This window comes from Brienomyrus brachyistius, chromosome 16 (genome assembly GCF_023856365.1).
Source record: "Brienomyrus brachyistius isolate T26 chromosome 16, BBRACH_0.4, whole genome shotgun sequence".
Lineage (NCBI taxonomy): Eukaryota > Metazoa > Chordata > Actinopteri > Osteoglossiformes > Mormyridae > Brienomyrus > Brienomyrus brachyistius.
This window is the reverse complement of record NC_064548.1, coordinates 2,994,857-3,021,540: the sequence shown is the minus strand read 5'-3', so window position 1 is coordinate 3,021,540 and position 26,684 is coordinate 2,994,857. Positions and strand designations below refer to the sequence as shown.

General features: G+C 43.1%; 1 protein-coding gene across 4 annotated transcripts; it reads left to right on the top strand.

Annotated features, from left to right (window-relative positions):
- Nucleotides 1-1,170: 1,170 nt before the first annotated feature.
- Nucleotides 1,171-26,684, top strand: wars2 (tryptophanyl tRNA synthetase 2, mitochondrial). 4 transcript variants are annotated; one of them, XM_048979152.1, is made up of 8 exons: nt 1,171-1,310; nt 12,518-12,610; nt 12,712-12,773; nt 13,196-13,459; nt 22,400-22,480; nt 24,906-24,988; nt 25,220-25,338; nt 25,875-26,684. In XM_048979152.1, exons 2-8 carry the CDS (start codon nt 12,538-12,540, stop codon nt 26,321-26,323), a joined length of 1,131 nt encoding a protein of 376 aa, XP_048835109.1. In that variant the 5' UTR covers nt 1,171-1,310; nt 12,518-12,537; the 3' UTR covers nt 26,324-26,684. The 4 variants fall into 4 exon arrangements, with proteins under 4 accessions (XP_048835109.1, XP_048835111.1, XP_048835110.1 ...); XM_048979153.1 differs by having other exon boundaries at nt 1,179-1,310; nt 12,715-12,773; XM_048979155.1 differs by lacking the exon at nt 12,518-12,610 and having other exon boundaries at nt 1,179-1,310.

The window sequence follows — 26,684 nt, the reverse complement described above, 5'->3', positions numbered from 1 at the left end:
ACAAGATAAGATAAGATAAGTTAAGATAAAAAAAAAACTTTATTTATCCCGAGGGAAATTCTTTTGTCCTTTACACGCTCAGTGCAACAATAGGAGTAAAGGTAAGGTAAAGAAAATAATACTGCAAAATAACTATGAGTAATACTTTGTATTATAACTATATAAATACTCATAAATACTCATACTCTGTAAAAAGTTAAAAAAGAAAAAACTATAACTAAGCTATAACAAACATAATAAAATAACAGATTATTAGTGCATGTGCAATGAAAAGTGACTAAGTGTTTGTGCCTTGAATAATTGCAATAGCAGCATGTGATGATGGATAAAACAAACATTCGATAACAAACAGAGGAGTAATATTGCACGATCCAAATGAGTCTTAATGACAGATTCTGAAAAAGTCATCTACAGAATGAGGAAGAGTTATACAGTCTTATTGCTACCGGTAGAAAGGATTTCCTGTGGCGTTCGGTTCTGCATTTGGAGGCAATTAGTCTTTTGCTGTGGGAGCTCTGATGACCCATCATGGCTGCGTGCATGGGGTGGGAGGGGTTGTCCATGATACTGAGAAGCTTTTTCAGCATTCTCCTCTCAGACACTCTGCCAGGTTCTCCAGTCTGACCCCCAGGACAGAACCAGCCTTTTTAAGCTATGTAATTCTGATGTAATATTATATATAAAAAGGGGTTCAACATAAAATTTCTCACAAAACCATGGGAAAAAGTGATTAAATATTGTCTCAGAGAATGCATGAGGCGCTCATACAAAAGCAGAGGAGATCAGCTTTAAACTGATTTTAACCATACAGCTACGAGATAATCTTGAAAAGACATAACCAATACAATTGCAAAACTTGATATTTTCCCCATATGACAGTAAAAATGTTTTAGCGACACGTAAACGCCCTGGTCCGTACAGAACTGAAAGTACAAAAAAGCCTGAAGTTAAGCTGACTAGCGATGTAAGACCTACATGTTCATAACATGTGATGCTGGTATTATTATCGCACATCATCCAGCCCTGTAACATATTACAGACATTTTTCGAATTTAGTACAAAATACCCCGGCTTGCGTTGTGATATCATTCAGCCGCGATAACAGTTGTTATGCTAATGAAACCATCTAATTTTAAAGTTCACGAGTAAATTGTCCTACTGAGGATCCGTAGTTACGTAATGCCCTGACATTTTTGTAAACCAAAATGGCGCTACGCTGTTTGAATAATGTGAGAAGTGTCATTGGACTAATTCAACAATTGAAAGTGATGAGAAGGACAATTAGCATTGCAGCTCAAACACTGAATAAGGTAATATGGATATTTTATTTTCGGGTCACTTTTCTGTGATAAAAAAACGTTTTAGATGGTTGCTGCTGGAGAACGATACCTTCAGATCCTTTCATATGAGTATGCTGTATGCCTGCATACACAGGTATCTTTATTTGGAGTAGTTAAAACGTCAAAAGCATTTACGTTCTCTGTTTAATACGATTTATGGTCTACTGAATTTAGTTTGTAAATAAAAGGTACTTGTGCATTACAAAATGTAAAATGAGCTTGTTGTACCTGATATATTCTAGTGAACCATGTATTGCTAAATGCAGTATTACGTATTGTTTATGATTAACATTGTAATCAATCATGTTAATCGTCTTTCTCCTTGAGAGAGGTTTTAAATCACATCAACCGATAAAATCTTTAGCACACAGTAGTAATATTTTGGGGGATCTACATGGCACAATACTGTTTGTTCGTTTGCTGGACGCAGGCGACACAAACACTGCTCAGCGTTGTAACTTTGTTCAATATGTTGGCAGTCGTTAACAGTATTCTTTGCATATTATTAAATAAACGACGTACGCGTCCGCTAGTGAACCACCGAGACTTCCTTTAATTTTTTGTCCGTCGCTGACATCTGACACGTGTTGCTGTAGATTTGGTGACGATAAGTCAAGTGGTGTAAGTTTCGTAGCTAAGAGTATTGCGAAGACTTTGGGAAGCTTCAATTAACTTGGTTTTTATGCTTGTGGTTGGTTAGTGAAGAATGGGTAGTTCTTGTACTGGTTATGTTCATAAGTTTTTATTTTTGCCCGAGCACTGGTTCTCTCATTTAAAATTTAGGTTTAATTATTTTAATGTTGAGGCTAGAAAAAAGTTATGTGAAAATCTAAATACTAACAGCCAGAACTAGGGATCCCTACCACAGATTGGTCTCAATGATTTTTTTTTCACACTGCTGTTCTTTTGACCCTGTGACATTTGTCTTTACCTCTCAGTCCCAAGACATGGGGTCCCTCTCAGCAGGATGAATTAGCTGAAGGGCATGAAGTGTCCCACCTGCTGATAAGTGACTTTGGTGTGGTTATTCAAGGGCAAATGCAACTCTTCTGCAGCTTTTTGGGAAAGGAAATCAGTCTGGAAATCTACCTTTAATAAAATGTTTCACATGAAATAATGTCTGTGTGACCCGACACTGTGTAAGTGATTATGGAACATTAATGGATGTTTCCGTCTGTCTTCATTCATTCATTCATTCATTCATTCATTCATTCATTCATTCATATATGTGCTAAAGACTCTCCAAATATCAGTAGCACAGAATACACAAAGAAGGCACTTTTAGGGACTGTTAGTTAATGGGTGTATGCTGAGTGCATTACAGTGTGGTAAAGTACCCCCCCATCAGCTTCTTTTCTTCCTCCCCCTGTTCCCCCTGATCTTGCCCTGTGATGGACGAGCTGTGTTTGCTGTGGAAATCCAAGCCTTCTGCTGACCCCTATCTGGGTTTTGTTAAAGTGGAGTATGTAGGCTCTGGAGAGGTGTGTGAGCCCAGTTGGAGTGAGGGGGTTGATGGCTTGGCCCCTGGCATACAGCAGGGGTTTGTTACCAAGAATAACATCATAAATGGGGTGTTGGTTTTCATTTGTTGTAATTTCCACCAAATGTGCTTGGGGGGCGGTGTTACATAAGGCCTTTAAGTGTGCTGTGTGTTTGAAAACTGAGTTCTTCCCTGTTATTCAGTTTGTTATGTTATTTAAGACAGAATATTCTGCTACAGTGCTCTTTTGGCTCGTTGGCCCTTGTCCAGGACGTGTGGCATCTCAGTCTGTCTTGAGAAGCTGATTCTCTCTGTTCGGCCTGGTTAAGGCATTGCATTATGGGATTTCAGAGTACACAAGTCTGCAGGTGCCAGTGTTGCCTGCCTTCATGCCTTCTATATGCTGCGTGGCCTGTGATGGGTGACAGGGGTCATGTGTCTGCCTGTACACTCCAACAAAAGAGTTGAGTCCAACAGAGTCACTGAGTACTGAAAGCCTCAGTAAATGATGCTTATTTTGTTAAGATGCCAACAAAGTACTATAATTCACACCGGTTATTTTGGTGTATTATTTTTCCTCTGGCCATCAGGGAGGTGGGCTGGGGTCTGGATATATGATGACCACCACCATGAAATCCTCTTAATGTTCCATGCTCATTTGATGCCTTGGTGGTGGGCGGGACTTGGCATCCAAGGCCACACCCATCTCTCATACAAGCCCATGGCCCAGATAGAATATTTTGTGGTCCTTAATTAGAATGAGGTGCAGTTGTAGCGCCTGCTATGCTCTCCTGGGCATGGGAGCAAGTTGGCATGTGCTTCAGAGAGAGCCCCAGTGTTCCCTGAAACTGCGTAAAGTGTCAGTGTAAACACACCACCTTCAATTTATGGAGTGTCGAATCCATAGCTGCAGCCGTGCTGTTTGCTTAACATTTAAGCCACATTATTAGTATGTTAGGAATTTGCTTTAAAAAAATGGGTTCCAAGCTTTTAATAAAGGACAAATGTGAGTCTTTAATTAATATTAATTTTGAAATAGTGTGCAGCCCAGTAAAGACCATGCTGCTCTTTCTGCCTAGTGGTTCCCAAACTTTTTCTGCCAGGCCCCCCTTTAGCAGATAAGATTTTTGTGCCCCTCCCCCATTAAACACAGGTCTCACCTCTATGCGAACTGCAGATTATTGAAGGAAACCCCTGTAAAGCTCTTATTATAGCATTGGCATTAAGTTTGAACAAGCAGTTTTTAAGGACACAGATTTAACTGTGGATGTGATATTTAGAGAGAGATAAGGAGCCTGCACTGATACAGCATGTTGCCTCACCCACCACACAACAAACCACCTCAGGGATGGGAACCTGAATGCAGTCAGTGGTATCTCAACACTACACTAGTTTGAATGGAGTGGAACAGTGTGAAGTTTTTACTGGTTGCTGGAGTGCCCATCCTGCTACCAATCCTCAAATTTTCCCTGAAAGTTGGAGGTCCTGCTTGCAGGGCTGGATCTAGGTTAACACCATACCCAGGATGCAGAAATTGCAGGTTTAGGGCCTTGCTCAAGTGCCCAACAGAGTAGAATTTAGGGCTGCAGCTATTATTGCAGATTATTTCAGTAATCGAGTACTCTATCAATTATTCCCTCGATTAATCGGATAAGAAATATTTTTGTCTTATGAAAGAGCATTAGTAACTATTTGAAAAAGAAAAAATAGACAGGTGTCTTTTTAGGAACATTTTTAATGATTGAACTCCATACAACAACAGACAATAGAGCTAAACCATTTTAGTGCATTTATGTACATATCTTTTTTTTTTTTTTTAAAGAAAACACTTTCTTAAATGCAAAAGTAAATGTGAAATAGAATTACTGAAAAAGGGTATACATATCTTAAACTAAGGCATAAATTAAAATGGCCTTTACTCTTTGTATTCTTGTACATTTATAGGAGGCATAAAAAAAGTTCTGACAGGATTGTATCTCCTGCATGAGGTAGTAATGGTGTGTGTATGTTCGTGTGTGTGTAAGTGAATGTGTAAATGAGAGTGTGTGTGTAAGTGTGTTAGAGAATGAGTGTGTAAGCCTTTAAAGGAGCATGTGGTGGTTGGATAATTCAGTGTCTCAGAGTGTTACTGGCCCAAGGCTGTTGGGGAAGTGGGGGTGGGTAATTTTTATATTATAAAACCCAGGATGGGGGGGGCAAACTCCCAACTCATGCAAACATGAGACTCGAACCTCGGTCCCAGAGGTGTGAGGCAACAGTGATAACCACTGCACCACCATGCCGCCCCTATTATTATAAGTGTGCAATAATATTCATATTAATCTAAATCTGCAAAATAATATTAATAAAGCCTTGAAATGGATCTGGTTGAGTACACCCCATGCTCCCCTTTAGACTCATTGACAAATTGTGACGGCTGCTGTCAGCCTGCTGCAAGTCGCCAAATTTAAATATTGTGTCAAACTAAGCTAACAGTTTATCTGCATACAAACAGCTTCTACTTTAACTTGTATAGCTTTACTGTAGCCTTGCTGCTGTGGAAGACAAACGGCGGTGGATGGGAGCAGCTGAAAACATCGCTTTTCTTCACCTTTCAGCTTGTTGAACAGCTGGTTTGGTTAAGGACTCTCGCCAGCTCTTTACCAGTAAAAGTTTAGTAGCGATTACAAGCACTGCTGTCGTTTTCCTTCACTCCACCTGAGTTCACCATCTCTGTAACGGAACCGTCTCTTTGCTCTTAGTGTATAGACAGGCTCCAGCTCTGTGTTAATTAACTACGACAGCATCATTTTCATTGCTGTTATGTTTTTATTGAGGAAAAATAGGGGCCGCTTGGGCTGAATCTCGTTATACCTTTTTTATTCACACATATGCCCATAAATACGTTTCTATCGCAGGTTTATTTTAGCCGCAGATGTTAGTGAAACACTCGCACTTACCAGGTACTGGTTCCGCTCTGTGGACTGGATGCATAGACTGGGTGCTTTCTGTTGAGATGTTGAATCATTAACATTATACTATTGTGGTAAGCTAATTCGGATTTACAATCGATACACTGTACAGTGTTTTCGCTTTTCTTTTGTTTGAAATGGTCCCAAACTTTAGATATTTTCCGTCTTTTTCTCGGACTTCCCTCGCTATTTTCCCTGTCTTTCTCCATTGCACCATCAAATCATCCCTGCTCCACGTAATGCAGCATAAGCTCACTGCGACAGAAATAATCCTCTGAGTGAAACACGCTGATCACTAAGCAGTACATAGTTGTGCGGATTACACAAAGCATCGAAGCAAAGAATTTGCATCGAGTGTTTTTTATAATTGAGTTATTCGATGAATTATTGCAGCTCTAGTAAAATCTCTCATGGCATTAACAGGATTTGAACCGACAACCTTCAGATTGCCAGCACAGATCCTTAACCTCAGGGCCACCACCGTATTCACATCCAAAAAATCCACCTTTCGAGTGTATCCAGTGCGTAGAACCTGAATACAGAAAACTCAAGTGTCCCGTCTCAAAAATATAAACAAGTATCAAAGTAGTGAACACCAGCTGGGTTGTGCTTTTTTCTATACCCTGTTCCGTCTACTGTGCCGGATTTCAAAATATTCAAAGAAAACATCAGCTGTTTATTTTTATTCATTTCAGAAAGACACTTTGCTGTTTGTTATTTAGCCATTACTGCCGCTCCATGCAGCTTGCACTGATTCTTGTTTTCTTTTGCATTAAATGTGAAATTTATCCATATGTCATTGTTTTCCCTACCTAAAGCCGACTGTGACACAGTCATAATTGCAAAACAGTTTACAGACAAGAGTTCACAGGTAAAACTGCATAGTTTCTGCTTGTCAGGTACATGGTTTACATGCTTTAAGTTGGTTAAATCAACATTATCATAGTCAACACTAACTAAAAACAGTTTCAAATTCATAACTTTCTGAAATTTTTGTCTTTTATTAATAGACAAAATGTGAGCGCATCATAGTTTTGTGTAATGGTGAATTTTTCTAAAATCTTTTTGTCAATGAAAAATCTTTGCCAAATAATTTTTTATTGTAGTTTTAATCAATGAAATTAACACTGGTTCAGGCGTTGCAAACCTCCCATCCCCCCCCCCCCTCAAGTGGGTGTACCTTCCAGTTTAGGAAACTCTGAGTTAAAATGTGTTTTGTGTTATCGGTTGGATTGGGGGGGGGTTCCAGTGTTTGAGGACCTGGTGATTGGTTTAAATCCATTTTGGCCCCTGATCATGCTAGAGCCATCATCAAAGGCCTGGGCCGATGATGGGGGAGGTTGCTGGTTCAAAGCCCCGGAAAGGGCAGCTTGGTCAGCAGGACTTGCAGGTGTGCAAACGAACTAAGCTGGAATTCTCCGGCATCCCTAGCATCCGCCAGGCCGCCACGTAAATAGCAGCCGGTCAGGGGGCTCCTGGCTTCTCCCTGCCCCCGCTCCCTTGGCTACACTCATGCTCTCTGGATAGTTATTTTTGGAGCATGTCGCTCTTTTGCTAAACGGCCCGGCTTCTATTAATCAGCCATTGGGACCCCACTGTGCATGTAGGGGTGGGGTGGGGAGGCCTGGCTGGCCCCCTTTGCTCCGCTCAGCACAGCGTGAAGCACAGAGGAACCTCATCAATCTCACCTGTCTGCTGTCAGCCGCTGGTGGAATCAAAAGTTTCATTCTCTCCCCCCACCCCCCTGCACTAGGCTCCCATAGTCATTTACACTTTATGCTCATTCTCTCTCCCCCCACCTCTTAATTCTCTAATCCTCCATACATTTTGAATTTCATGCTGTGTGCTTTAATGTAGACCAAGCACACGTGTGCGTGCTGCACTTATATCCACAGCGTCACAGTCGAGGGGGGGGGTGGCTCAGGGCGGTATTAGAAGTAATTTCCTGTCTGACGGCTGACTGAGGGGCATGGGGACGGGGCTCCTATAGGGCTGCTTGCTTTTCATTGTGGTGTCTGTAATCGGGCCATGGGCTGGTTCTTTAAATGTGGGCCAGCTAACAGCCTTCAGCACGGTCAAAGCAGAACCCCCCCTCCATGGCCGGACCTGTCAGGGGTAAAACAGGCCACTGATGAGTGTTGCAGTTGGCATGGCCAGCGCTGGAGCTCGGCTCGGCGGGGATGCTTGCATTTTGACCCGCAAGCGCCAGTCGGTCAGGGGTTCCTGTCCCGTTGAGCAGCTGTGAAGTAGGCAGCTCCGCCGCTGGGTGATTTGTGGCTCTCTTGCACTGAGCTAATGGCAGGAGTAGAGTAGGTCTTTGTTCCTCTGAGTCCTCACTACAAACACTCCATGCTGCCCTCTTTCTGTTGCCTCAGCGCTGCGAAGGTCCACAAGTTCCCGATGTCCCTGTGAGGTTTAGGTGGTTCTGAAGAATCCAGCTTCACAGGACCTGCATGGCCTCAGATAAATGGCCTGCACATGTTCCGTATCCTTCTTAACTCTGTTTCTTGTTTCATTCCTCCATAGAATAAGGACTTCTCCATTGCGGGGTTTGGATTCAAATCCGGAAAACAGGAGCAGAGCCAGGGAGGGGTTTGGGCGTGCTATAGATACCCATATGACAGCCAAACCAACCCCAGGAAATTTCTGTGGTTTGTTTAGAATTTTTATTTGGAATTTTGAATGTCATTGTAACTCACAGAGTGGGTGCTGCTTACACGTGTGTTTGTGTAGGCATTTCAGGGGTGTCGCAGTAGAAGTTAAACTGTGGCAACCAGCATATTAAAAAGAAACCTTAAATTTCAAAGCTCCCTCATTGAAAAGTCAAGCAACCCCATAGCACCAAAAAATAAAATCTGTGGCTTCATCCCTGCTGAAGAAGCAGGTCACTGGATGAGAATGATGTCACACTCAGTTACTTATAGCTTATTCCTGAAACGAATGCAAAGGCAAGCAGATGTCTATGAATTATTAGTGCAGATCGATGTGAATTGAAAATGCAGAGGTCAGGACACACAGTTGTCCTGCAGCCGGGCACTGTAGTGCTGTAGCGCTGTAGCACTGTAGCACTGTAGCGCTGTAGCGCTGTAGCACTGTAGCACTGAAGCACTGTAGCACTGAAGCACTGTAGCACTGAAGCACTGTAGCACTGAAGCACTGTAGCTTGGGATTTGTTCATGCAGCCAGGTCTGTAAAGCACCATGAAACTGCCTCAGGATCTTGATTACTCCCCTAGCTTGTCCATCTTGTTCCCGAAGGATCTGCCATTTCCCATGACGATAGCCGATGGACGGTTTGTGTTTTGTCCTGTCCTCCCTCTGCTTAGCTCTATCCCTGCCGCCTTCTCAGTTTCCTTGGGAATTCAGCTCTGTGTTTTGGTATTAATGTTGGTTAGCAAAGCGTTTTTAGCTGGCCCTGTATATAAACGATACCTTCATTTTCGTGTGCAACTCCCAGAGATGGGTAGTTCAAGTCCAGAGAGTAAAAGTCCGGACCAAGATTTTGTTTTCTGCAAAATGTCACCAGTTAAAAGACAAATGAATCAAAGTAAAGTGGTAAAGTAGTGTGCAGAGAAAAGTTAGAGTATTAAAAGAAAGTAGCCAAGCTGCCACAGCAAGCTGACATTAGCATGACGCCCATGTTAATGCAGCCTCTCACGGCTACTGCTGTGTTTTGTTAGACTGACATAATATAGCAGGAGCCAGATGATCAACATAGCTGTTCTGCTACAATTCATTCTGGTGTTAGATGGCAGGCACCATGTCTTCCTGTCCCTGTCAGATGCACAATAAAAACCCAGATCAGCCGGGAGCCTTCCTGTGCTGGCCAGGGCCCTGCAACCTGTTTTACATTCACTCAGAGTCATGCATGCATTTTGTGTGTGTTTTGGCCAGCTGCTCCATGGACCCGCCCCCGCCCCCCAGTATGGACATGGGCTTAGAGACCCAGCAGTCTAGGTGAATAAATGACACTGGTCCCCAATTAATGTTTTTTTTTTTTTTTTATTAATTGTTGACCCTCATGAAGTTCTTAAGTACATTCTGGAGGTTCTCCTCCTGAGCACCCTTTCTGCTGTGCTGTTTGAGAGGCATTACATGGTGCCTACACCCCTGAGTGTCATAAGCGGCAGTGGTTTGCTAGCTGTGTGCTTGTTCAGGCCTCCTTGTCTAATTGCCTTGCCTGTAGGTGCAGTATGCAAGGGCAGGTAACAAAACTAAACCCTGTGGTTCATCCTGTGGCCTCCCCTGTTTACAGAATGTCAGCCAAATCGCTTCAGCTACAGATGGGTTGCTAGCTGGAACATGACCCCGGAATGGCCTGTAAACGCCACGTGTCGCCTTCATTGGAAATGAATTATTCCGTTTCGCACTGGGATAGAAACAGCCCACAAGATCTGTAGTTCTTATATCAGTTGCCAACTTAGATTTTTGCCTAGATTAGCATTAATACATAACAGGATACAATTAGATTTATAGAACTGCATTACCAGTGCCAATCTGTGTTTTATATTTATTGTTATTATTATTATTATTATTATTATTATCTTTTTAAAATTTATTAACAGAACTGAAAGTTTCCAGAACCTCACATATGAAGTTCCTTGGATGGCCCACCCAATGCACTTAGCTGTTTTCTGTTCCCTCTGTGCAATTTTGATGAAGTTCTTCATGTTGTTCTCTGTTGTGCTACAGGGCTTCATATGTTCTAACACAGGCTCTGAAACTGGTCCCTTTGCTCTGCACTTTTGTTAAGCTGCACAGTGACTCGGTAGATGAAGCGCTTGCATCATACCTACAGTGGCTGGACTCTTCTTTCTGTGTGTGTGGAGCTTGTATGTTTTTTTTGTGTTATACAAGCTTCCTCCCCCAAGTTTAAAGCATGCGTCTAGCAAAACTGGCATCTTTGAAAAATACTCATTATCGACATTTTTTCTGTGACAAGAACAGAACAAAAACTAAATAAAAATGTGCCGTTAATGACAAAAACGAAGACTAATGCTCTTAAAATCACTGCTGACGAAAACTAAACAAAATAGACAACTGAACAATGAGAGATGTAAAGCTCTCTGCATATCTCTATTCCATTTGATACGGTCTGCCAGCAAATAGAGTACAATTGCAGTGGTGCAATTTTAAAAACTTGTATGCATGCTTGTAATTGGATAACACTAATTTGGGCACCATGAGAAAATAATCACGTCAAGCAGAATCCTGCTTCGCTGCACTATGCCAGCCAACAGGATTCTGACTGTTTCTTACCTCTCGTTCCTGCCACTGTGTGATTCACTTCAGCTGCATCTCGTTTTGCTCCCTTATTATTCCTTCTCTAAAAGTGTTTCCCAGTCCTGGCATTAATATCCATTCTGTTTATAGGGTTCCGTGCCCCCGGTTTTCATCTCCCTTGATCCAGGGTTACCAACTCTCACGCATCAGATGTGATGCTCGCACTTTCTGACTCTCACGCAAGAAAGCTTGCACCGAATCTATTTTATTCCATTTAAACCTATTTAAACCTAAAATTAGCTACATTAAAAGTGTTGGGGTAGTTTGCAAACCCTACAGACTATTTGAAAGTTAATGAAACTGTTACACACATGCAAATGCGTTTGCAGACTTGTCTTGAATTGAAAATGACATAGCTGACCAGAGTTGGCAACCCTGCCATGATCTGGTTCCTTTCTGTTTTGGTCTATTAGTTTACTATTAGTTTGAAGTATTCATTTTGGACTGTAGGTGTCACGATCGCGGTCGGGCGAAGCGGCGATCGTGCGGGTCGGCAGGCAGGAACGGGCAGACAAGCCGAATTCAGGGCTAACAAGGGGTTTATTATGATACGGAGCACGAACATCGACCAACATCAATGACGGACCAAGGACTCCGGTAAGACACGGACTGAAATACACAGGACTGATTGAAAATAAGCAGACACAGCTGGGTACAATCCGGGAAACACACGTGGGTAAGCAGGGGGCGTGGCACACAGGAGGAGCCGACGAGCAGGTCATGACAGTAGGACTGTTAATTTAATATTTCTTTAATAAAGCCCAGTTTGTTTGCCCCATCTCCTGCTCTCATATCCTTCGTCCCTTACTGCATGACAGTCTGATACTTGATACTTGATTGACACTTGAATTTTTTTTGTTTGTTTTTAATAATATGGTATGTGTAATAAGATGTTAATATGCAAGTATTTAGTTTGAGACTAAACTTTGGCATTATATTTTATTTATTGATCAAGTTCATATAAAGTCATTTTAGAATTTATACAGAATTGCTGTTTTTCGCATTACAGTAGTTAAATCTGTCTTTAAAGACTGCATGTTCATCTTAATGGCATGCTATTACAACAGCTTTACAGATGTTTCCTTTAGGAATCTACAGCAAAGAGAGTTAGACTGTGTAATGTGTACATGCATGTGTTAGACTACGACCAAAGCTGTTAGTTTTATTTGACTGCATGTACTGTAGATTTAGTCGACTAAATATCCCGTCATTTTCATTGACTAAAACGAGACCTAAAGCAGAAGAGAAACAGATTACTAAAATATGACAAAAACTAAGTTGCATTTTCGTCAAAGGGCTAAGACTAAAATGAGCAGAGCAAGACTTTGGGTTTTGATGTATTGGGAGCTGTGGTATACATTTATTGTTCGTTCTCTCTGTGACTGTTTGTATAAGAGAGAGAGAGGAATGATTGCGCCTGTTTGTGCTGCATGCTGCCATATCGTGTCTCTTTGCTTATGGCAGAAACGTACACAGAGCTGCCCATGACCCAGCAGGAAAGGGGGTCTGTGTGTCTCCTCCTGTCAGAAGCCGATATCTATAGTCTAATGTGTGCAGGTAATGGCTGTCCTTGACTTTTTCGGCCTTTGGCAGACGGCACCCAGATTTATGACACTAAATCATAAACACCCTTTCTTTTGTGTGTTTGTCTGCACAAGGAGGATTCATGATGGGAAAAACAACTGGATGGGATGTTCCCCCGGGTAAAGCAAGGCTGTGGGTCTGTACTTTCGAAAACTGTCAAAGTAAACAGTATCCCATCCAGTTTTCCGCTCAATTAGGCATTATGTCTTTACAGTGTTGCCATTTTCTCTTTGGTGCAGGGAGGCCCAGGGGGCATACTTGACACATGCGAACCATTAACAAGCAGCATGCTTTGCTTTGCAGTAAATTGGAGTCTTTTGCGTTTATTAGCACTGGATGTCCGTGCCTGGGTGAAGATGGCTTAGCAGAAACTAACTGTTTCTGGTGTTGTATGTGGGTTTGGCAAATCTCATGCTGCTGTCTGTGGTGTTACAAATATGCTAATGGATCTACCATCCATGCAGACACTGTGGTACTCCAAGACTGGAAAAAAGAGTAGCACAGGTGTTGCTGCTACAGTAGAATTCCTGAGTTCCTTCTCCTCCACCTTCTCTGCAGCATAGCTCCATCCCAGCAGTGCGCGTGTTCTCAGGGATCCAGCCCACGGGAATACCTCATCTGGGGAACTACCTGGGTGCCCTGGAGAGCTGGGTGGCCCTTCAAGAAAACTACAGCTCCATCCTCTACAGCATTGTGGACCTGCACTCCATCACTGTGCCCCAGGATCCTGCCCAACTGCGCAAAAACACCTTGGATGTCACCGCCAGTCTACTGGCCTGTGGGATCGACCCCTCTCGTGTCATCCTGTTCCAGCAGTCTCAGGTGGGTTTCTCAGGAAAACACTCTATCTATAGAGAAGCAGTATTGCTATTGTTCGGTCACTGCTGACACAGATTCGGTGTTGCTCTTGGACAGTAACTTAACCAGCAGAGATGCAACACTACTTGTGGTCAGTTTTCCTGAATTCCCCAGTCAGTGCTGTAAAATCTCGCCATTAATTCTGCCTCCGGTTCTGTATCAGAGTGTCTGCCCCTCTGTAGCTAAAGTAACGTTACCTATCTTCCTCATCAACTTCAGGCACCTTTCTCTTCTTGGGGAACTATTTAAGCAAACTCATTTGAAAATGCAATCAGGAATATTTTAATACGTAGCTTGTATACACATCACTGGCAATTGCTATTTGGTTTGGTTAGCTGGACCATTATGTCTGCACTCCCTGCATCCTTCATTTTAAACTAAAAGCTCTTTGCAGCGTTGTGCTATTGTGGCTTCATTACATTTCATAAGATCCTGAATCAGCAATAATTTTATTAGCAGAAATACTGTATCGTCTTGTGATGTTCTAAAAGGAAAATACTAGGGGAATACTGAAAAATGTCATGTTTATTTCAGTGCTTCATATCACGCTGACGTAGCTGGCCCTGGCTTCGTCACCTGTATAAATTCACACATCTTTTATTAAATATTAGCTGGAAACTTGCATAGTGCATTCAGTACAGTTACTGGAGATGTTTCATGTTCAAGAGAAGCACTCAAACTGAGTGCATTAGTGAAAAGTTAAGACTATATGCAGCTGTTCTGGTGTGAGAGCCATGTCCTGTTCAAAAGCATCATGCTTGAACACATCAGTGAACAGGAGAGGAGTGAGGATGCAAGGTTTTCAGGGCAGATGGTAATCACAAGTGTGTGTGTGTGTGTGTGTGTGTGTGTGTGTGTGTGTGTGTGTGTGTGTGTGTGTGCACATGTGCACACGTGTTTATACACACACCTCTGCACTCTGACTTTATTTCGGTTTAGCTTCATGCCACATATCTTGGCAGAGTGTGGGACCTCCCACTACACACACACGAGTCTGCACCATATGTCAAAATAGAGCTTTCGCCCAAGGAAAACACTGGACGTTACTGTGAACGGTGACAAGCTGAAATCAATAGTTTCTTAAGTGGGGGTTGTGGGGACTGTAGGGAGGAGGAAGGGGAGCCAGTCACTGTGTGTGTGTGTGTGTGTGTGTGTGTGTGTGTGTGTGTGTGTGTGTGTGTGTGTGTGTGTGTGTGTGTGTGTGTGTGTGTGTGTGAGTGATGGGGGGGGGGGGGGGGATTGGGTGGTGGTGCTCCTTGGAGGGTTCAGGAATCCTTACAGTTCTACGACTGGCTCTCGCGAAGCCCTGTCCACGCTCTTACGGGAACATGCTCATTGGGGGGGTCGTTTTCCTGGAATATCTTGGATGTCATGCTGAGTGGATGGCAGTGGCTGAAGCTGCCTAACGCTTCGCCTCTGCGCTGTGTCAGTTTCCCTCTGTTAACTCTTATTTGGTTCATGCTTACAGCTGAAATGTAGGCCGGTGCATTTTATGTAAGTTCGTCTGTCTGCAATTAACTATATAACAGTCTTTAATGTCATGGTTTTACTAATGGGTCGTGTTTGGGACAATGTTCATAAGCATAGTAAAAACTCAAGCTTTTAACCTCCCTCAAGTATAGCAGCTATCTGGGTTTTCAACCTATAACCTTCTTCTTTTTTAGTGATATCGTTAGGCCTAACTGTACTCCCCAAACTTCGGGGTTTACATGTGTTTCTGGGACCAGTCTGCCGCTACCACACACTGCGCTTGTTGAGATGATAACTTGGAAATCTTTGATAGATGTTATTCAAACTTTTCAGTCATTGTGTGGGAGCTGACCTGGAACTGATAACATTTTGAGACAGATCACCCCAAAAACGAAGCAACAGCACTGTATGGCAGTAAAGCAAGGACTAAGCTCTGACACCGGTCATACAGGGACCGAACTGCCCTTAAAAGGAGGCCCGGCACCCCATACTCCCGGAGCACCTCCCACAGGACTTTTAGCTACACACAATTAAGCAAAACAACATTTGCCCGGAAGTGAAAGTCCTGTACATCCTCCATATTACCATGTGGATTACTTCTGTGAAAACAAAGGCAAAGCATTCTTCATTCCTGTGAAGAATAACCAATTAGGGAAAGAGATTGAAGTGAAAAGAGCTAATCAGGAAAGGGTCATGAGCTAAGTGTGACCCAATTGGAGCTCGCTGATGTAGGTGTAACAGTGAAGAGCAGTGAATTTTCTCTCTCTCCCTCTGGGGGAAAAAAGGTCTGTGGTATTGCGGAATGGAGGTAAATTAGGAAGTGAATTTTTCCATCACTAAATGAAAACATTAGTGTGGATGGGCCCTTAAAGAGGAGGTTTGTGTATAGTGATGAATAGCAACTAGAGTGACAATAAGAACATTATGGCCCTTTCTCACTCCTCTTTGCCTGATCCGGAGCAGCTAAGAGTCAAATGGCAACCGTTCTGTCTGATTCAGGAGTTTAACTCGGTCAGCTTCACTGGCTGTTTATATTCCACCACATGCGAATACAGACAACACAGAACCTGAACTGTACAAAGTACTCAAGTCAACACCAAACCAGCAACTTGGATTCTGCACTCATCATGGCCAGGGACTTTATTTGGGATAATTAAAAAAAGAGTAATGTTAGACATATACCTGCACATTGACTGTCCAGCAAGAGGGGAAAGAACACTGGACCACTGCTGCTTGCAGTTGTACGACTGCTACAAAGCAGTGTCTCTGCCATTGTTTGGAAGATCTGACCATGCCTCCACTTTATTATTACCAAAATACAAGCAAAGCTCTGGGAAGGAGGGCAGCCACTCGCTGAACAGCCCGATCCGAAGCTGTCCTGAAAGATTCTTTGGACGACTCAGACTGGGACACATTCCGGGTCGGTAATGGTGACATCTATTCGTTTCTGGGAGCGGTCATCAGGTTTATTGTCCAAGGTGGCGAAGGAGATAATTTTAGGCACAAACTTCCTGATCTTCCTCAACCAAAAGCCATGGGTGGACAAAACAATTGACAATGTACTAATTGATCAGCTCACCAAACACTCCTAACAATCCTAAACCTAGAGAGCGACTGTTGAGGTTTGCCGATGACCTTTCTCTCACTAGTGTCATACAATCCACTTTTCAGATTAAAACCACAGAGGAATTCACAGCTAAATTAGCCAGGCCTGCTGTCACTTTGCTCCCGGCTCTACAGGTATCTGCATCCCGACCACCTGATAGCACTACTCCTTCTGGACATGCATTACACTCAGAGTGCATGCAATAACGTCTGTGGGAATTGCGGCTGATTTTATCATGTTACTAGTGCCTGGTCGTATTTATGGACAATGGTGCCAGTGCTATGGCAAAATTGAACAATTTTGCTAAAGTATGTCGCCTAACTCCTGCAAATGCTACAGCACTGTCACTCTTCCACAGCTATTCACACTGTTGGCTTCAAACCTCAGTCTTTTACAACCTGCCTTGTTAAGCTTGACAATGTATGTCTTCCCCTCTTATTGGATACCAAGGTTGCAGTGTCCCTGCTAAACTGCCGCACAGTGGCTCGATTTTTCTCTCACTTGCCACTTTCTAAGGCTACTGCTTTATATGGCTATAGAATTGCCAGAATTCAACATGGTAGGCTGCTTCCAGCTATCAGTCCACTATGGACTTAAACCAGTCCCAGACTGTCCATTTTGCTTACTGAGCCTTCACCCTTTCACCGCCCTTGGATTCCCCCTATTGGATACTACGTGATCTGCCATTTTAACAGTCAGCTCCCCATGGTAGCAGCAGCAGCACCCAGCCCTGTTCGTCTCCCCTTATTTGGTCATTAGTCCTCACATGATTCTTCTGTTACCCCAATAATTCATCTGCCGCGTTGGGTTTGTGTGACGATGTAACCACTGAGCTGTGCCTCCTACTGGAGGCAGGCAACATTGAGCCAGTTAATGCTTCTCTGTGGATTTCAAATCTTTGATAGCTAGGAATAAATGTGGAAGCTCGCATCTCTGTGTTGACCTTTGGGCCGTAAACATGGCCAATATCCCTGATAAGCACCCCCTCCTTTCTATAGGAACTTGTCTCCCACTTTCATGGCTTGATGATCTTAATGAAACTGGACCATCTTCTGGGCTATCTGTAGATTCCCCTCCACCCAAACAGCCAGAACCTCACTGCTTTTGTGATGCATGCTGGAGTTTAGTATACATGGATCCCATTTGGCCTTAGCTCTGCCCCAGTTGTTTACAGAAGTGTATGGCGACTATATTTACTGATATCCATGAGACAGTCATCTGCCTGTTTTTGAGGTGCTAGCTAAACACCACCTCACACCAATAATGTGTGTTATCTGTACCTGCCATTGCGTTTGCAGGATTCTACCTCAAAGCTGAGGGCCTCACCCCACTCCTGTCTAATATTGAGGACTTTCAGCATGTTCTTGAACCCATAAATGCAGCCCAGATTGCCACTTTCCTCAGCATGACAGCCTATTACCTGCATCTTTTGCCTGACTGCTCTACTACCACAACTCTGCTGCATCAGCTGCTGCAGAAGGATGCATGTTGGTCCTGGACGTCTGCCTGCTCTGAGTATCTCTAGCTCCTGAAGTCCCAGCTATCATGGCCTCCTGTCCCGGCGCATTTCTTCCTCTCATGCCCCACCTCTGACTTGTGATGCCTCTGCTGTGGTACTTGGAGCTGTATTGTCACTGCTGCATGATGGAGTTGAATGACCCATTAACTTTGTCTCCCTCACTCTCACCCCCACCAAACAAAAATATTCTGTGGGTGTACATGAGGTTCTGGCTTGTGTCTGGTCCTGTGAGTTAAGGTACATATAGTTTTACCTTTGCATTCATGCTGTGCTCCGACCACCAGGCACTGACATGGTACAGTGTGTGATTGTGTGTCTCAGTTTGTTATTATAACTCAATCTGATCTTTGATGGATCTTTTTACCATTTCGCAAAAACAGTATATGGATGAAAATCTACACCTGAAAATATACACTTGACCTGATCCATAGTCACCTCTAAACTGGAAAATGGGAACTGCAATGACAGAGGGATGCTGAGTACAGAAACAATAAGCCTGCCGCTGCCATCTTGTGCGCACTGCGGTCAGCCATAGGCATTACTCGGGGGGGGGGGGGGGGGGACGGATGTCGGACATCTAACCCACTATTCAAAACAGTGGTGTTTGTCCCACCCAGTATTTTACAGGATTTAAAATTTAAAAATACGAATAAAATTGTTGGGGGAATTTGGTTCTTATCTAATCCACTGACCAAAGGGGAAAAAAAAGCCTCGAGTCGACGATTCCAGTTGCATACGCATAAAGGAATACACGCACTTAGGCTGCGCGATATGATCAAAATCTTATATCCCGATATGTCGCTTCATATCCCAATAACGATATGCAATTATTAATAAATACATATATAACACATATTAGTTACATGGTATCCATTATTGTACATTAATGCTTAATGTAGACTTTACGGGACATGTCTGTATTATTTACGTTTGTGCATCTCGTCACGTTGCAGCCAATTTACAGCAAGTGGGCAAATGTAGCGGGATCACAAAACTACTGCGAGGGAATGTAAAACTATTTCAGTATTTTCCCACCCTGACGTCTTAGGAGCTCCATAGTAGCACGAACTGGACAAAAATCCTGAGTCACAAACGTAACGAGATCCACACACACACATGACGGGATCCACAAATGTGCAAAACACGTTTCACGTGTACAAATCCCTCTATTTATTTGGATATGGTTTTACACGACACAAATTTTAAAATGCATATTTGTGTATAGTTAAATATTTATGGCTCATGATACATATTTCACCCGGGTTCGAGTCTCCGCCTGGGTCACATGTGTGTGGAGTTTGCATGTTCTCCCCATGTCGTCGTGGGGTTTCCTCCGGGTACTCCGGTTTCCCCCCACAGTCCAAAAACATGCTGAGGCTAATTGGAGTCGCTAAATTGCCCATAGGTGTGCATGTGTGAGTGAATGGTGTGTGAGTGTGCCCTGCGATGGGCTGGCCCCCCATCCTGGGTTGTTCCCTGCCTCGTGCCCATTGCTTCCGGGATAGGCTCCGGACCCCCCGCGACCCAATAGGATAAGCGGTTTGGAAAATGGATGGATGGATGGATGGATACATATTTCTGGATTGTCTTCTGTGGGTAACAAATAATAAAGTCCAGTAAAAACTTCATGCAAGTGCCACATATGGTGGTGTGTAACCTGGCAAAACTGTCTTCCAAATTATGTAAAAATGTTGCCTTAAACAGCGTGTTTTACGACGCCGCGAGCAGAGCGTGAAATGATAGATGTTTTATTTCATCATCTGGTATGTATATCGTCATATTGCATAGCTCTCCATACGGTCAATATTGAATAGGAGGGTTAGCCTACACATAGGTATACATACGAGGTCATTCAGGATAATGTGAGAGGACGGATTCAACTTGCTCACTTAATGGATCTGTTTCTGTCCCCCCAAAATTGGACACTGTGACTCCCTTGCCATCAGCTATCTCTGCTTATTCCCTGGATCTTTTTTTCTAACTTCCCAAGTGTATTGTAGAGGTCAGTGATTCTAAAACTGTGGGGCTTGAGATGATTTTCTAAATAGTCTATGATAAAGTTAATGAAGTTTGTACTTTTTTGTCGCTAGCCTCCCCACTTGGCAAATTTTATTGGTAGCAGTACGATAGCTGGTTGACCAAATGTATAATTGGTCGTAATTTGAGATGGGTGATCTTCCAAAAAATCATATTGTGATCCATATGACATGCAATCTCGATTCACCATCTGAAATGCGATCTTCCCAATTTCTAAATGTACTGTCAAAAATACCCAGACTCCAACAAGCCTAAGGACCTATCTGTGGCACCATCTCAAACACAAAGACCCTGCTTTGAAATCGGTCGCTTAAAACCCGAGCTAAACTTCATTTTAAATATCAAAGATTTAATGAGCAGTCTGTAGATAATCATTAAATAACACAGATCTTTCAAGTTCTCAGGATTGATGTTGAGTACTTTTTGTCACCAGCTCCTCATCCACCTTGCTGATAGCTCACATGGAGTGTTTCTCAATATCAAGAATGCAAAGATCATACTTGTACTCTTGACAAGACTGCTCTTACTAAGCTGCCTTCCAGGAACAAACTTGGAGCACAATGCATCATGGGATTGATCTCGTTTGGTGAGGATGCAACCGGTGTATCATTGATATTAGAAGTGGGGCAGGAATGACATCCGGGGATTTGTACCATCCTCTGTACTTCTGTTTTTAGTATTGAAGCTGGTTTTGGGCAAGGAAAGATGACGTAAAACGGGTACACAAGAACGCATATTTTGATTTGTAAATACTCTTCTTGTTGGTTATAGCTAATCCCCTGTATATACTGTAAGTATGAACATCCATTTTTCTTTGTTCAGCTTTTTTTTCCTGTTTTGCAACAGCAACATATCAGTGTTGTCACGCAGTTAAGACTTTTGGGGATTTTGAAGAATAGAGTTTGCACCCGTCCTGTATATGCGCGATCATCCTGTATTGAAAAGTGAAATGCTGTGTCCAGTTATGAACAAATGTGGGATGCAAATTATCTTGTAGTTTTGACCAGGCCTATCAAGCCCCCCCTCCCCCCAAGCAAATATTATTGTTGTGGACCATTATTTCTTTAAATTGACAGTACAACTTTAGATGCCATTATTGTGGAAAATGTTGGTAATGTTGCAAATGAGGAATACATGGAATATAAATTTTTAGACATATATTCATAACAGAACAACTAATAATGCATTTGTAGAGCATTCTATACTTCTGTAATGGTATAAGCATTAAGGATGCAGACACACATATACCACCTTCAAGTCTCACTATAATTTCCTTAAAGTTCTAGTTACTCTCACTATTTTCCTCTTTGGTTTGCTGCTATCACTGCTCACTTTCTTAGGAGCCAAGATTACTGTATCACTAAATGTGCTGTAGATAAAGCACAAAAGAAATTCACTGTGAACTCAGGAACACAGCTTTCGAACGTCGAAATCAGTCAAGAGGTTCTGCGAGACTGAGAGTGATTCATAGACATCAGAAACCCAGTTTACCTTGTTTCATCTCGATCTGTAAGAGTTTTAGCAGGTCTGCTTTGTTTTGTTGTGTTCCAAGTTTTCGGTGGAGTTGCGGTTAGATTTTTCTCAACCAACCCATCCGAGCTCCAGATTGTGCCTTTTTATAAATATTTCTAGCCATGTTTATAATGCTTTATACTTCATATGAATATGTTTAGAAATTACTAACAACACGACTTTAAGTGTTACGGAATATAATTAATATAAATGACATTTTAAGACATGAATATGAATGAGGAAAGATTCTAATAGTCATAAAAGTGTAATGTGTGATAAATGAATAATATAGATTCAAACCTAAATGTCACAGCAATAACTCAGAACATTCAGGTAGACACGTTTGATTAAGTTTTACATTTCCAGTTGATCCATCTGGTAAGTCTAGGAATTGTACAGATTGATGAGTGTGGGACGAGTGCAGATTAGGTGGATGGAGCAGGTGAGGGGGCTATCCGACAGCTCCCCATTCCAGTTACTGGATTGAGGAAGTTGAATGCTGAATGCTTCAGCCCCCTCACACAGGAAAGAAGCCACAATGAATCACCTGAGTACCGCAAGGACTTTTGCCAGTAACACTTACTCAAGAGTATTCTAAGTATTTGTTGGACTGATGGCTCAGTGACACAGGCAGTCACACTTACTCATGAGTATTCATTGAGTATCTATTGGACTTGTAACCTGGTGACTGGTACTATGAAGTGTTGTGTGTTACGGCTGCTCTGTCCCAGCCTTCTCAGTGCCTCATGCTCCTTCACAGGTGTCTGAGCACGCGGAGCTCTGCTGGATTCTGGGATGCCTGACCAGCATGCCACGCCTTCAGCATCTGCCGCAGTGGAAGGTGAGTGCTGGGACGACCCCCATATATATATATATATATGCGAAGTTCAGTCTGGTCATAATGGTGTGATGTGGCTATGGGAGGAAGGAAAGATGCCTAAACAAAAGGCAGGAGGAGTGGGAAAAAATGAAGCCTTTCAGCAAGGGCAATAGAAGAGAACAAAACAGACGTTCAGTTTCTGCAAGGGCTACCGTGAGGTTCAGGCTCAGGCTTCAGGGCTTGTGCTGGGCTTAAGGAAGTGACAGAATCCCATCTTGACTGAAGGCAGATGTGTAATATATTAATGGGATTGTGAACTGCCCTCACTCTTCCCCAGAATAAGGTTTAAGTAGAGCCTTTACATTTACTTACAGTCCACACTCCGTATCTGCACCAGCTTGGTTCCAGCAAGATACTGTACACCCAGTTGGACACCCAGCAGATACTGTAATCAGCACTTGCTAAAGTCACTTCTGGCACTTTTGCACTAGCATACCGGAAGCAGGCTGTAACTACCCAACTCGCTTCGATCTTTCCACTGCCGAAGGGTCGCCTCGGTAAGGGCCTTGCCGGGATTGATGAGCGATGGTGATGTAAAATCGAAGCGACGTCTATTTACTGTTCGCAACGTGTACATCATGGTTTATTATGTGCTAATTTCCGCTAGTACATCTATGAGAATCCCTGCGTTAACTCCACTAGCGGTTGATGTTAACTTATCATTAGCTTACGTAAATTTGCATTACGAGTCCATTCAATTCACCCATACTCCAATACTTTAAGTAGGAGGTTGGAAATTTTCAAGTTCTGAGCTACTGGGAATACATCAATACATTACAATGTGTTATACTACTAATAATTAATAATATGCAGAGTATGCCATTTTTTCCCTTCAGATAATCCATGCATATCTATGCAGATCACCGGTATATCGTGTTTTGTCCAGTCATATGGTGGTGACGCTTTTGGTCTTGCTGATGAGCAGGGCCATGTCAGTGCAGTCACAGTATCGGAATCGGAATGTAATCGGAATGCTAGGAGAGCCTTACCAATATGGCAAATCGGAATGCTAGGAGAGCCTTAGCAATATGGCAAATCGGAATGCTAGGAGAGCCTTAGCAATATGGCAAATCGGAATGCTAGGAGAGCCTTAGCAATATGGCAAATCGGAATGCTAGGAGAGCCTTAGTAATACGGCAAATCTGAATGCTAGGAGAGCCTTAGCAATACGGCAAATCGGAATGCTAGGAGAGCCTTAGCAATACGGCAAATCGGAATGCTAGGAGAGCCTTAGTAATACGGCAAATCGGAATGCTAGGAGAGCCTTAGTAATACGGCAAATCGGAATGCTAGGAGAGCCTTAGCAATACGGCAAATCGGAATGCTAGGAGAGCCTTAGCAATATGGCAAATTGGAATGCTAGGAGAGCCTTAGTAATACGGCAAATCGGAATGCTAGGAGAGCCTTAGCAATACGGCAAATCGGAATGCTAGGAGAGCCTTAGCAATACGGCAAATCGGAATGCTAGGAGAGCCTTAGTAATACGGCAAATTGGAATGCTAGGAGAGCCTTAGTAATACGGCAAATTGGAATGCTAGGAGAGCCTTAGTAATACGGCAAATTGGAATGCTAGGAGAGCCTTAGTAATACGGCAAATCGGAATGCTAGGAGAGCCTTAGTAATACGGCAAATCGGAATGCTAGGAGAGCCTTAGCAATACGGCAAATTGGAATGCTAGGAGAGCCTTAGCAATATGGCAAATCGGAATGCTAGGAGAGCCTTAGTAATACGGCAAATCGGAATGCTAGGAGAGCCTTAGCAATACGGCAAATCGGAATGCTAGGAGAGCCTTAGCAATACGGCAAATTGGAATGCTAGGAGAGCCTTAGCAATACGGCAGATTGGAATGCTAGGAGCGGAAAAAGATATGAAGCCAAGCTACTTTTCAGCTGCTCCCATATTTGACTGAAAGTTGTACGAGCCAAAGCCTTTCCAACATGGTTCTCTGCATTCAGCAGGTTTAGGTTTTGTTTTTGGAACTTACTGGATTCCCCCCCCAAATATTTTCAATCCACGGTCGGTTGAGTCCGCAGATAAGGAGGACCAATTGTATTTAGCAGGTGCAAGGGATGTGTTGAGAAAGAATGGTCAGCTAGTCCTAGGAGCAAGTAGGATTTCAATGCCTTGCAAAAGGGCCCAACGGTGTCATCACTTTGCCAACCAGAGGACTTGAACCGACAACCTGCTAATCACGGGCACAGAGTCCTAACCCACCGAACCACAGACCAGTCCAGTAGTACACCTGAACGTCCATAGCAATATCACAAAAGGCATTAGAGGAAATGAGCAGTGCTTTATGTGCCAGCAGATTACGTATATCACCATAGGCCTAAAGTGTTTTTCAGGTAAACTCTGTTTCCCCTCATCCTCACTCATTCCTTCCTAGATGAAAAGCAAACAGAAGAATGAGGGGAGTGTGGGTCTGTACACATACCCTGTCCTCCAGGCTGCTGACATTTTGCTGTACAGGTGAGGTTGCTCATTACCATTTACGGAGCCTAACTCAATTCTAACATGCCTTACACAGATGTACTGGCATTAATAGTATTTGGTCTCCAATAAAATACAATAGTCCTTATAGTTTAGGCTTTTCTTAGCTATATTTTGGTTTCAGTCTGCATCAGAATTTCAGTGCTTTTTTTTGTTATGTCAAAGTACTGGGTGTTTGTTCACGTTCACTGTTCTATGTTCACTGTACAGGTCCACTCACGTCCCGGTTGGGGAGGACCAGGTCCAGCACCTAGAGTTGGCCCAGGACACAGCCCGCATCTTCAACAACCAGTATGGGGAGTTCTTCCCTGAGCCCCAGGCCCTACTTAGTGAGTCACACACACACACACACACACATACACGAACGATTGTATCCTGTAATTATCTCTTTCAGAAGAACACGCTGTTTCCAGTCAAGCATGCAATGGAGCTTTGATTAGAGGACTTCATCATCCATTCCATTGGCTCCAATTGCTCATTTTCAGAATGTTCCTTTGGCCTCCTCTTCATTTTAAGCATGCGGGACCAATTCCGGCACAGAGAAAGCAATGATATTTCAGGTGGTTGTCAGTCATTATGCTATTGGCCCCCTCACTTGTAAAATCATATCAGTCAAGAGACCATTACTGGCTCCTCCCTGAGACTCTCATTATAACTTCTCCACTGGTTGCCATTATCATTACTACAGAAACTGAAACCCAGGAGTCCATCCAGTCAAGAAAGTGTCTCTCTGAGTGTCTCTGTGCACATCTAGTGTGCGTCATTTCTGGGGTTTTGTACCATAGTCTCGTCAATGAAAAGGTCATGAATTATTTTAATTAACACTTAAACCCTCATCTGATCCCAGCCACTCTCTGTGTGGTAGGTTCCATGAGGAAAGTGAAATCTCTCAGAGACCCCACCTCCAAAATGTCCAAGTCTGACTCCCAGAAGTTGGCCACGGTCCACGTCACTGACTCCCCAGAAGACATCGTGCTCAAGTTCCGCAAGGCAGTGACAGACTTTACCTCAGAGGTGACCTATGACCCTGAGCGGCGGCCAGGCGTGTCCAACCTGGTAGCGATTCATGCAGCAGTGACTGGTCTCAGCGTGGAGGCAGTGGTGGAGCAGGCTCACGGCTTAGACACAGCCCGGTACAAGCAGGTGGTCGCGGACACTGTGGTCCACAAACTGACCCCCATCCGTGACCAAATCCAGAAGCTACGTGCAGATGTGGGCTACCTGGAAACTGTTCTGGCTCATGGAGCTAGCAGGGCCCGGGAACTGGCTGCTCCAGTTCTAAGACAGGTCCAAAAATTAGTTGGATTCTGCTGAAAAGATTAGTATGTACATGAAAGACATCGTTTATATCTGACGGTTTTCCAAACGAAGTATTCTGCACCTTTGTGCTGTACTTAAGCTTTTTTTGGATCATTTTATATTTATAACTAAAAATTACTTATCTCAGGTATGGATTTTATCTGATATGATATTAAATAAACTAAAGAAAATGGGCAAATCCTGGCTCTTGTCACTTTACAGTTATATTTAGGCTGTGAGTAAAGAAGAATTAATACTTCCAGTTTTTTCTGTGAATGGCAAAACCAACCACTAATACTTTGAGACTACACTGTTTACTATACTTTTTCCATCAATCAGAATATGATATACAATAAAGTAACTATTTCCTTTTTTA

What these genes read in the sequence shown, in the direction of transcription:
- wars2 (XM_048979152.1), top strand. Translation starts at nt 12,538, where the DNA reads ATGACCCAGCAGGAAAGGGGGTCTGTGTGTCTCCTCCTGTCAGAAGCC. An exon ending in CTATAGTCTAATGTGTGCAG is followed by an intron (nt 12,611 to 12,711) that starts GTAATGGCTGTC and finishes TGTCTGCACAAG; the next exon opens with GAGGATTCATGATGGGAAAA. An exon ending in CGGGTAAAGCAAGGCTGTGG is followed by an intron (nt 12,774 to 13,195) that starts GTCTGTACTTTC and finishes CCTTCTCTGCAG; the next exon opens with CATAGCTCCATCCCAGCAGT.